The sequence below is a fragment of the Chenopodium album genome, chromosome 26 (assembly GCF_948465745.1).
Source record: "Chenopodium album chromosome 26, dcCheAlbu1.1, whole genome shotgun sequence".
Classification (NCBI taxonomy): domain Eukaryota; kingdom Viridiplantae; phylum Streptophyta; class Magnoliopsida; order Caryophyllales; family Amaranthaceae; genus Chenopodium; species Chenopodium album.
Genome location: NC_137859.1, coordinates 32015546 through 32027846, shown reverse-complemented (window position 1 = coordinate 32027846; position 12301 = coordinate 32015546). Strand labels below are relative to the sequence as shown.

Here is a 12301-nt window from a genome sequence, read left to right as displayed (position 1 = left end):
TGGAGAAGGAGACCATTGTTGTCATTATCGTCATCGTTGTCTTTATCGTCGTCATCATCTCCTCTGCCGCACAAACTATTTGGTCAGGCTTGACTGACCCAATAGTTTGTGATTTAAATATCGGTTTTTCTAACGTATGTCCATGGACACACATTAAGATATCAGATTCTGTATAATTATTTGATGATGAAGAATAATTACAACCTTAAAAAAGATAGGTTTGAATAATTTTTGGAAAATAATAAAATCTTCATTATTTCCTCTATAATAAGATTTATCATATTTTCCCCAAATATTTAATCAATTATTTTTGTCAATATCCTGATACAAACTTATTAGATAAAAATACGAGTAAAAAATTAGCCTCACCGGCTCACCCAATACTAATGTGAACTACATTTGCAAGATAATCATTATGTGTATTTCATGTACTTAAAACTAGGAGCATAAACATAAAACATATTTGATATTTCTATTAGTTCTGCCAAACACCATCTGAATAATACTTTTTTATTAGGAGCAAAAAATGAAAGTTATTTTTTTTAATGGAAAAAGAAATTGCTTTATATATTTCATTGGAAGTTTATACCACTTTTTCTACTATTAGAGTACAAATCATAAATTATATGCCTATCTAATATGAACAGCAGAACAGCATTTGTGCAAAAAAAATTGATAAAAAAATTGTCAATATCATCCTTTACAATTGAATCTTGAAGGTCATAAACAGATCTTTAATTCTTAGACCCGTAAAATATACTGAGTACTTCCATTTTCTATCCACCACCCACAAATCAACTGTATTGTTGCCATTAACAGGAAAACTGTGAAGCTTTATTAGTTACAAAATTTTGACTTATACATCACCGCAACTACAACATTACGAGTCCCCCACAATACCTATACTAAGTATAATTGATAAATACAGATACGCCACAAAATAACAGGTCAGGGGGGAAGAAAATATTCTACAGGAGTTAGTATGCCTTGCAGCTCAGCCTGCCGTAAATGAAGCATTAGTAACCATGATTACTATGGTTCAAAAATTAGTAGGCAGCAGCCTCCCAAGCTCGAGCCTCCAAAGTTGTTCGTCAAGGATGATAAGTTATTGGTACAGCAACTAAAAATTTGCTTCATCCCTAAATACAGCAGTCATCTGCTGTAGCTTCAAGCACTTTACGGAACCAAGATCGCCCCACCAGTATAAATAGAGAGTGACCAGGGGCTTGTAATTTAATTTCCGTCTATATATATACTTACAAAAGGAAGCTACAACAAGTTATGAGGAAAAATACATATGTTATAGATGTTAGCTAATCATTCCCGTCTGATCAATTAATGTACCAATTTGTTCACCACAAAGGGCCCTTGATATGTTACCAGGTTCAAGAAAGTTGAAAATCACAACTGCACAGAACAACACAATTTGTTTATGGTCACAGACTAGCCAATTCACATTATATTAGGATAACAAAATAGACAGATCGAGTGGAAGATGTAAGCACAAAAATGTGGCAAAAGCTCCGCATGTGTAGCAGAAAAGAGTTTTCTTATATGATTCTTATATGTGCTATACTTTCACGAGATGAATATGAAACAACTAATTTTCTTCAAATCACGAGGTTAACCTTAGTCACATCAAGCTTCCTTGACAATTCAATGAAATATCGAGAGCTACTACTGTTCCACAAAAGAACAAACACACATTACTTATAATTGCTGAAATCGAAATATACTGTGACAACATTAAAACCATTTGTTTGGAATTAAACCTCCCTTGGTCGTTTTTCTCTATCCTTTCCAAACTTCCCCATCCTTTCTCGCTTCAGTCATCACCCCCACAACATCAGTCAGATGATCATCATCCACCAGCAGTTGTGAATCAAAGAGAACAACCCCAGAGCTCCAAACTTGTCAAATTCTCACTACCAACACCCAAAGTTTCCAACCATCTTTTCGGTATTATGTCTGCACAACACCAATCCATTCATATTATCATCTCCATTTTGACCTTGCATTATCCACAACCTAACAAAAAGCAACAATTGCATTGCCAAAAAAAAATCACAGCCCATTATCCAATTTCAAAACCTTCCTTTTCCCACCATAATCTCCATAGCTCCGACCAAAAACCTGTCACTCCTTGGCTCTCAAAGTCAATGCAAATAAAATTCTAGTTTTGACATCAAAAATTAATCTTCGATTGTTTTTCACTCCAAACCTAGGTTCAAACCAAGAGAGATATATGAAGAAAAAAAGAGGAAGAGGATGGGTATGGCAGCTGTTACATTGTCAAAAAGACCTTTAATTTTAATGCCATCAACAAACTGTTAGACTAAGGCAAATTGAGAGTGATTTTGGCAATTAAGGCCTATAAAATTGATTAATATATATATGATAACCCTTTCTATGCCATAATTTGGCACACAGGCACACCAATTTGTCAGATTGACCTTTGATCAGGCTGGTCCACCCCTGCTGAACCCAAGCCAACCGAGTTGGGCCTTTTAGCCAGCTTACTTGGTCCCAGCATCCCAATCGATCATCCATGTGCCAATCAGGCAAGTCAAACCCATCAACTTTCGTTAAAAGTGGCATGTGGCCTACTTAATAAAGATTTACCAAAAAGACACTGAATAACTACTAGCATAGGCATTGCCCACCAAATGTTGGCCTTTTTTTCCAGAAAAATGCAGTAATCATAAGATGATGACTATCTAAACTGATTGGAAAAAAGATAGCACAGATATAACCCAATGAGAAGTTAAACTGTAGTAAAAGAAAGTGCTAATAAAGAAGTTAAAGATAAGAAGCAGAATTACGAAATCATATAAAATGTAAGCACTAAAAGCAAACAAATTTCAGTAATACTAACACCTAGATGCTGAATGAAGTTTGTCACCTTAACAAATGATATTGCAACGTCTACAATCCTGATACTATCTAAACACTCCTCTATAACCACATATTGTAATTACCTGGTTTTTGGCCCAAGCGATGCCCCGGATCATCGTTTGTATATAAAAAAAATTTATAACAAAATAAAGTGAAATATATTGGTGGTTTTATAAAAATAATATCATTTGTTAAATATTTTAAATATAATTGAAAAACAAAATTTATTATCTAATATGCAGCAACCTAAATGTTATATTGTACTGTATCAGGGATTTTTTTTATTATTCAGCTATCAGACATGGCTACACATGGCGAGATTGGTGACACGTGGCGAGATTACAATCCTTGCCATTGAGTTTTAATATATATTGATATTGATTGATGCGTAAGAGTAAATATAGTCATGTAGGCTCTTGTAAGATTTGAATCTTGCTTTGGGAAGCAACTCCTCTATGTTGCAATATGAAAGGGACGGAGGAAGATTTTAATGAATCATCTTGTTGAATAGTAAATATTTAAGCTAAGTATACTAACCAGGAATAGCATTCTCTTCACAGAATGTCATTGCCATCACGTCCATAGATGAGGGGCCTCGGGAAGCAGCTTCTCTGAAGGATATGTGCTCAAATGTAACGCCACTTGAATTACAGTCATAAACAACATCAACATTGGTGCCTTTGAGAACTGCCTGGGCATTAACTGTAAGAAAGGGGACAAAATACCACACATAAGACATGAACCAAGCTGTAATAGCTACAGTGAACCATACACACCAACCCCAAAAGGCAATGAGCAAACTTTCAGATACATTATTTTTTAGCAAAATCACAGGAGAGGATCAAGTCATACGGTCAGTCGCTCGTAGAGCTGCTGTTGTATCAGTTGAAAAGAGAGGATTTCCTGAACCACCACCAACTCCACCAAAGATCACCACTCTGCCTTTTTCTAGATGTCTGATTGCCTTTTGTCTATTGTATGGCTCACCCACCTCTGACATTGCAAAAGCAGTTTGTAAACGTGTCTGAACACCCATCTTCTCTAAGGCTGACTGCAGCAACACTGAGTTCATCACAGTTGCCATCATACTGACAAGGGTGAGCAATTGATGTGAGACAAAATAATTAATAACCATATAGCATTTCAAGCAGCTACTCAGATTCAAACTACGAGCCTGACTACGAGATTTAACATTTAAGCATATATAGTTCAACCCGAAAAATTCACAACTTGAGTGACAAGACTGACAACTACCAACACAGCAGAAAACATATTTTTATAAGAAAATGTTAAGGTAAGAGCATAAGTAACAAGGTGACTACTGGACCATTTCCTACAAACGCTAGATAGCCCATGCCATATGCCAGAGAAATTATTTAATAACATTTATAATTCACAAGCTCAACAGCAAACTAGAATCTTGCCACGACCAGAAGATTCCATTTGGACAGTATATTCGGAATTACTCTTGAATAAACTGGTGAAGTGAGGTCAATGCAATAAATAACTCCCCCAATTGCAGTGCCTTCAAAAAATCTGCCTCCCCCCGCGGGGGGGGGGGGGGGGGGGGGGAGTGCAGGATTCCTCTCCTGATATCCTTTCATGATGCAAGCACAATTGCGTCTTTAATTTAATCTAAAACCACAATTGATCAAAGCACATCACAACAATATGAGCTTTTCACCTCCTTTTGAGCCAAAAAAATTAAAGATAAACCTAAATCTAATAGTTAGCTAAATCTAATGTAATAAAATAAAAAATAATCCTAATAATACCCTTCTCATGATAAATCTTGACTGAAAATCTGAAATAGCAGCAAAATACTTCAAACAGCATCAAATTGTCTTTCAGGGAGACTAAGAACATCCAAAAGGGAAATTAGAGGGTTAGGTATCACGGTTGTTTGCGCGTAATATGCAAATGAACTATAACATGCATGACCTAAGGAAAGACTAAAGGAAGCAGCCACATCAGTCTATCAGACAAATGACAACTATAATACACCAAATATCAAAAGTGTTTTACACAGATCATCTTCACTTTAAGTATTCAACATACACAAACACACCCAGAGACAAACACGGCAGAGAACCAGAGAGTGAGAAAGTAAAATACAACCAGCAGACTAGTACACTGATGCGTATCCAAGGCATCAATATCATCATTTTATTTATTTTTATTGAGTCGTCTATTAATCATGAGGCGTCAATCCAAAAGTTACGCGTGATTAATCGAATTAGAGTTGGAGTAGAATTAGTAGATTGATAAGATATTTTCCTAATATTATTAGAAGATATATTTTGCTTAGGATTGGTTATTTGATATCTATATCTTATATATTTTATTTTATCTTTTAGTTATCATATCGGCATGGGATGTTTGCCTATAAAATATTCTTTATTTTCATTAAGGAAATTTTGACTTTTACCACCAGAACTTTTATTTTACCACCAAAAAAATTTCTAAAAATTGTTTTTTACCACCAAACGTCAAGAAAACCGTTAAATCTAACGGCTTAAAAAAATTTCCTTCGAATTTCGTGCGCAAAATATGTTTTTCATAGGTTTAGGGGGGGCACTTTGGCTCTACGGATCCAATTTGAGGTCAAAATTGACAAAAATGATCGGAAATGCCTCGTTTTGCGTGTTCACGCAAATCGAGGTTTTTTAAACACGCAAAACGAGGCATTTCCGATCATTTTTTGTCAATTCTGACCTCAAATTGGGCCCATAGGACCAAAGTGCCCCCCAAAACCCCTAAAGAGCATGTGTTTGACACGAAAATCGAAGAATTTCAAAAATTCCGTTAGGTTTTTGACAACATGTGGTAAAAAACAACTTTTAATTTTTTATTTGGTGGTAAAATAAAAGTTTTAGAAGTTTTGGTGGTAAAAAACATTTTTTGATTTTTTTTGGTGGTAAAAGTCAAAAAATCCTTTCATTAATGAAGGTAGAGAAGTTTTGAGTTATAATTGATCAATTCGTATGAATTGTTTTAGTAAGAGAATTGCATATGATATTTTGCTGAGAAAGCTACCAATTTAGTTGTTATTTAGTCTTGGTTAGATTAAATAGACTTCATATCCCCAAAATTCTTGAAGAGTCCATAAAAATACGCATCATACACTCCAATTATCTGAAGAAGAATATGAAGAAAATATTGCAGCATAAAAGAATAAATTAAATGTTCAGCAGGTCAATAGAATACCCAATATGATATGTGGTAGATCTGTCAGCACCGGTCGCAGTTATCCAGGTATCCCCGCAGAAAAAGTTACGCCCACCAATAACAATTGCTACCTATGACACAACAGCCATTTTCAGTCTGTAAGAGCTAAAAATGCTTACGACAAAAGTAGGGAGGGGTGGTTGAAAAAGTGATATTAATCACCAAGATACATACCTGAACTCCAAGGCGACAAGCCACTGTAACCTCTCTAGCAATTAGCATTACTACCTAAAAATTCAACATTCATTCAGATGCTGAAATGGAATAATGCTACCAAATACACAGCAAAATATTCAAAGACTAACAAATTATAAATATACTATTCACACCACCCTCCTCTCCAATCTATGAATATCCCCTTCATCAGCTACTCACTTGCACCATTTAAGAAATGCCGTCACAACTCAGAAATGTACATTGCACAGATAATTGAAAAAAATGTAACTACAAGATACAACTAGAAATTAAGTCAAAGGGGAAAAAATACAAAGGAACTAGCTGAGGCAGCGGAGGAAAAACATTGCTGAAATTTGCAGTGGTTGAGAATTGGTCAAAAGAGCCGTTAAAAAGTGATGCCGAAGTTCTAGTTTGTGCCCTACGAGACACTATCCATATCAGGCGGCTAAACTCAACTGCTCAACAATTGATTTAAGAATATATGCTCTGATTTATTCCTTATCGGTTGTATAATTTTCAATCTGATTTCAAGACCGTAATAAACGTAATTCATCATCTGACTCGTTAGGCTATGTCAAGCTTTTATGATGAGATGTCACTAAGTAGAGGTCCTACTTGAATTGGACCTTCCAATTTAAGTTGATTAGTAGTCTCCAAGGTTTCAGAATTTCCAGCAGTAGAACCAAAAAGTTTAAACAATCATCTGGGTTTTACTGATGCCAAAAAGCAGCAATTTTTAAAATAATTAGGCCTTTTTTGTTCGTAGGGGAAGTACAATATATGGAAGTGCCCAGATCCACAGTTTTAGTAGATGTTCTATTTAACTTATTCAAGCAAATATTTGCTAATTACAGAACTGGTCAGACCATATCCTTTACTTTGAGCTTGCTATTGTTGAATATCATTGATTACATGTCAGAAAAAAAAAACTATGAAATTTTCATGTTTGTAAAATGCATATTGATACATATCTAACAAAATTTCATTTGAATACTTTTATTCCTTAAGGATTGGTATAAAAATAAGGCCCACGTTTAGTTATAATAGACCCATTCAAATAAAAGAAATTCAAATTACTTCCTCCGTGTTTTTTTAAGTGATACACTTTCCATTTCCGCCCGTGTTTTTTAAGTGATACACTTCCTTTTTTGGCAAAAATATACATTAAAATATTATATCTCTCTCCTCTCATGGTCCCCACCCAAACCCACTACTACTTTTTTATTATATCTTTCCTCTCACATTCATTACTTTTCAATAAACTATTAACCCCACTATCTTTCTTTAACAATTTTTTAATACTCCACTACCCCACTTACCTCTTATTTTATTTAAGTCAATTAAATTGCCTAAAACTATGTGCCGGTCAAAGTGTATCACTTAAAAAAACACGGAGGGAGTAGATGAACTTAACACAACCTGAACCCCTAGTCACCACACTAAATACTCAACAAAGTAATTTAGACATATGAAAAATATTAATGAGTAATTAGAGAAGGTAAACGAACAAATTAGCTAGAAAGCCCAGTGTCAATCCAATAGAGAGTTAGAGACTGACAGTACCAATTCGCTCCACTACAAGCTAACAAGGAATTGATTGTCATTGCTTAAACATGACAGGGAAACTAAATATAGCTGTATAAACAGGCTCTCCATCTTCTCTATATTATACACTAATATTAACATTTGTTAAGTTATTTCAGCATTAAGCAGTTTGTGAGGTTAGCAAGGATAAATATAGATCTTGAAACAAACCTTAGGGTCAATGTTATGAGGACCATTGCCAGCTAAAGCAGCACCACTGATCTTAAAAACAACTCTTTGCCATTTCAAGTTAGGAATTGATTTTGACTTCATGTTATTGACCTGACCAAGTGAGCCTGGTGTTCCCACAGAATATCTGCCCACGTCGAAATATATTTAGTTAAAAACCGAATCCAACAATTATTACCTCATAAAACTCAAAATATGAATGAAACAAGAGACAATTATACATAATCTAGATCAAAGGGAAGAAGAAAGAGGTCCAGGGTATATTTCAAAGACGTACATTGCACATACAGATTGGTGATACCTGAGAGAATAAGCATTTTAAGATTTTACAGAAGGGATTATCAACACCCAGTACCCTGACCCCTCCACCCCCAAAAGAAAAATACTAATGACACCCTTCCTAAACTTCACATAACATAATCAAGAAATTGAAAGTTCCAATGCTATAGGACAACATTTTGTCAACTCTGAATCTCTGATCCTCGTCCATGAGCTAACTATCAGACAATGTCCATCGGAAAATTTTACATGGTGCCAATGCATTGAGATTCATTGGTGAATAGTTTTTTCTAAAATCCATTGTGTTTCTATGGCCTCTAGCCCACCACGATTATCAAATTCACAAAATTTTATCTTGAATACACTGACCCCTTCTAGTAACTACTAGCATTCCAAGAGATTCAAAAGGTTTAACTGGTCGATTCAATCTTTGCTCCCCTAACAATCTAACATATCTCTTCTCAATTCTCAACATCAGGGATGGACTATGTTGCCCTATGTAAAAGTATAAAATCTATTTGTTCTTCCACTATCATTGATTTGCTAGTTTCAATGGAAAATATATTAATCAAATACAGTTGTGGTGATGGTAGACCCATAGAATCCTCTAGTATGTAATCTATCTATCCCTCCTTTACCTTCTATCTTTCAAGCAAATAAGCACTATAAACCCTACCACCATGTTAAAAACCTGATTCAAGTGAGAATACACAAAACTAAACCTTTCTCTCTTTTTTAATTATTAAATGAAGATTCTCTTCACAATCATTAAACGACATTGAATTTCCTTCAACTATTTCCTCTACTTAAATCCTCTATTCATTTAAGCTGATGTCACATACAAGTAATTTCTGAAAACAAATACAAGTACTACATCCATTTCTTAATACTCCGTATTAGCAATAACTAAAAACTTTTCACTCACACTTTATGTCAAATCATTGCAAATAATATAAAACTGAGGTAGTATAAAAAAATTCCAAGATTCAAAAGTTGCTATGAAAAAAATGTATACCTCTTCGGCTGCCTAGTAGCACTCCCACTAGAGCCACTAACCTTATCATCATCCGAAACCGACTTAGACGAAACCGAATTCCCCACAATGGCCTCCATCTTCTTAAACCACGGCCAATGACTAACCGCGACACCGGCACTACTCATCCTATGCCTCTCTAACTTATACCTCTTCTTCAAATTATCGACTTTATTCTTACACTGCTCAACACTCTTATGCTGATTCTCACACCTCTCACTCACAATCACCGCCACTTCCTCCCAATCCCTTCCCCTCAAATTCCCCCTGTTCAGCTGCGTATACTTCTCCGTATACGCATCTAACAAACACTCAATCGCCGCATCACTCCACTCTTCTCGGTCTTTCCTATACTCACCGCCGCCGGAAATTACTCCTCCGGCGCCGGAAATCACACCACCTCCGGCGCCGGAAATCACACCACCTCCGGCGCCGGCCAACTTTGTCTTTTTATAGCTCCCTTCGCTGACGTCATCCCTGTCAATCTCCTTCCTCTTCTCCGTTGAATCGGTCATAATATTAATCGTCGGATTCGGATCCGACTCAAGATCCGGAACCGGGTCAAACTCTGACGGTTCATAGGTGACCTCGTAAACGACGCCGTTGTCGGAGGTTCCGTCGGCGCCGGAGATCTTAACGACGTCGTTTGAGACCTCCGGTTCAGCGGTGGTGGTGGAGGGTAATTTCGGGTGTAAATAATGGTGATGGGAGTTGAATTGGTGGTGGTTGTGGTGGTCGTCGGCGGCGCTAGTGAGGAGAGAGAAATCGTCGGCCATTTTTAGAGAGAGAAAGGAATTTTCTAGAGAGAGAAAAAAATAAAAGGTGGGGATGGGAATGTGACGACGTGAGGACGACGTTAGTTTTGGGGTGAGGAAAATTGGGAATCCGTTTTTTTTTTTAAGGGGAAATGTAAGTGCAACGGTGGGAGGGGTGGAAAAGTAACCGTTACGGTTTGTTACGGTTACCGTTAATGATGAGGGTAGTAATAAATGGGGAGATGGTGAAAGACATGAGTGTGAGTGGGGGTGTTGCTGATTGGAGGTGGAGAGAGATTGGTGTTACTGAGGTTCGCCTCATTTCTCGGGTTGTTTTGGACTTTTTTTTTTATTTTTTGAGTTAAACTTAACAGATTTGAAACTGGTTACAATTACTATTACTTTGACTTTAGAGTTGTTGTTAATGTTGTCCTTTTAAATGGGCTTAATCTATTGTTACAGTAGCATTTTTTTCATAGTTATTTAGTTGGGCCTTGTGGAGTTGTGGGTAACATTTGAGTTGGTTCGATAAGATTGGTAGTTTAGTTCCACATTTGGTGTTAGATTTTTAACTAGGTTTAATCCCGATGTACGGAGGTTGAATAATTATAATAAAAAAATAATTATATAAAAAATTTAAATCGACTAACTCGGTATTAAAATCCATTAAATATATTAAACAATAAAAAAAATGATAGAAAAAATCTTTAAATATATAATATAATAGTAATAATGTACAATTTAATATTTTAGGTGGTTTACTTTAGAATTTACTAGATTAAAACCCCGTGCAATGTACGGTTGCTAAATATTTATAACGACAATAAATTTGACCAAAAATAATGGTGATGTATATAAATTATGAGTAAATTCACCTAATATTAAAAAGAGTGAAATATATTTTTAAAAATTAAATATATGCAAAAGAATATAATTAAACACATATATGTAATATTTATAATGGGTTATTTGATTTTAAGGAAATTTATTTTAGATTTTGTATAAAGTAAAAGTCATACTTTAGGTACAATTGTGGAAACTTTCTTTTATGTAACAATGAATTTTGGAGGGAAAACTTGTAATAATATGCTGACAAGTGTCCCTTTAAGTTTCGCCTTTAGTATTATGTAATTGATAGAAAATAAAAGTCATAATCTAAATGTAACCTTATTTTCATATAGCAATTTTTTTTGAAAGTAATTTTGGCGGGAATTTTTTTAATAATACAATGTCAAGTGTCCCTTTAGATTCGCTTTTAGTAGTATGTAATTGATTGATTGATTGATGATTCTGTGATTCAACATAATTTTTTTTTTAATTTAAGTTAATTTTTTAATTAAATTATTTTTTTAATGATTAAAACTTATAAAGGATATTATAGAAACAATCATAAATGATACTCCCTCCATTTTTTTTTTTAAATGCATCACTTGTATTTATACGAAGTTTTAGGAAAGTTATTTGCTTCAATATTATATTGTGCAAGTGGATGATTAACTTATTTTGATAAAAGTACAATGTTGATCATGAAATAGATAGTCTGTGAGAGAATATAATTTATTTAATTATATAAGTGGGGACCATGAAAGAAAGTGAAATGATAAAATATTTTGTGTGGGGTATTTAAGAAGAGAGAGAAATAGAATTCAAAAAAAAAAAAAAGAAGAGAGAGAAATAATAAAAATATAGTATAAATTTACAAATATAGAAGTGATGCATTAAAAAAAAAACACCCCTAAATAGAAAGTGATGCATATAAAAAAATCAATCAATCAATATATATATACTAAAAGACACACCAGCAATGACACGTGTCATCTCTTGGTGTGTCCTTAGTATTTTGTTTTTTTAAAAAAAAAAATTTAGAAAATTTTATTTAAAGAAGTTATTTAAAAGAAAAGTTTTTTTTGTCAACCAAATAAACAAACAATAATATATTTACCTTTCTTATGTTATTACCCAATTAAGTACGGATTAAAAAAGAAATAAATAATATTTTTACATAAGTGTAATTATGGTGGAATATAATTTATTCTACAAAGATATTAACTTTTTATTTTGTATGTCATAAATGCATAAATTAATTTATAAAAGAAAATATGGAGTAATTAAAATAACCGTGCATGGCACGGGACCTAATCTAGTAATAATAAAACGGAGG

The 12301-nt window shown here is 34.3% G+C and overlaps 1 protein-coding gene across 1 annotated transcript; it reads right to left on the bottom strand.

The window, feature by feature from the left end:
* Positions 1 to 670: 670 nt before the first annotated feature.
* Positions 671 to 10539, bottom strand: LOC145618131 (uridylate kinase PUMPKIN, chloroplastic-like). Its single transcript, XM_081672918.1, has 7 exons — positions 9368 to 10539; positions 8056 to 8200; positions 6298 to 6351; positions 6103 to 6194; positions 3748 to 3983; positions 3433 to 3597; positions 671 to 1407 (listed from the first exon to the last, which is right to left on the bottom strand). The coding sequence occupies exons 1-7, from the start codon at positions 10159 to 10161 to the stop codon at positions 1310 to 1312; spliced, it is 1584 nt and encodes a 527-aa protein (XP_081529044.1). The 5' UTR covers positions 10162 to 10539; the 3' UTR covers positions 671 to 1309.
* Between the last annotated feature and the right edge of the window lie 1762 nt (positions 10540 to 12301).

Bases quoted from the DNA above. Each gene is read 5' to 3' on its own strand.
- LOC145618131 (XM_081672918.1), bottom strand. From the start codon at position 10,161: ATGGCCGACGATTTCTCTCTCCTCACTAGCGCCGCCGACGACCACCAC. The intron at 3,984-6,102 runs GTATTCTATTGA...CACCCTTGTCAG, and splicing joins TCTACCACATATCATATTGG to TATGATGGCAACTGTGATGA. The intron at 1,408-3,432 runs GTTAGTATACTT...TGTTCTGTGCAG, and splicing joins TGAAGAGAATGCTATTCCTG to TTGTGATTTTCAACTTTCTT.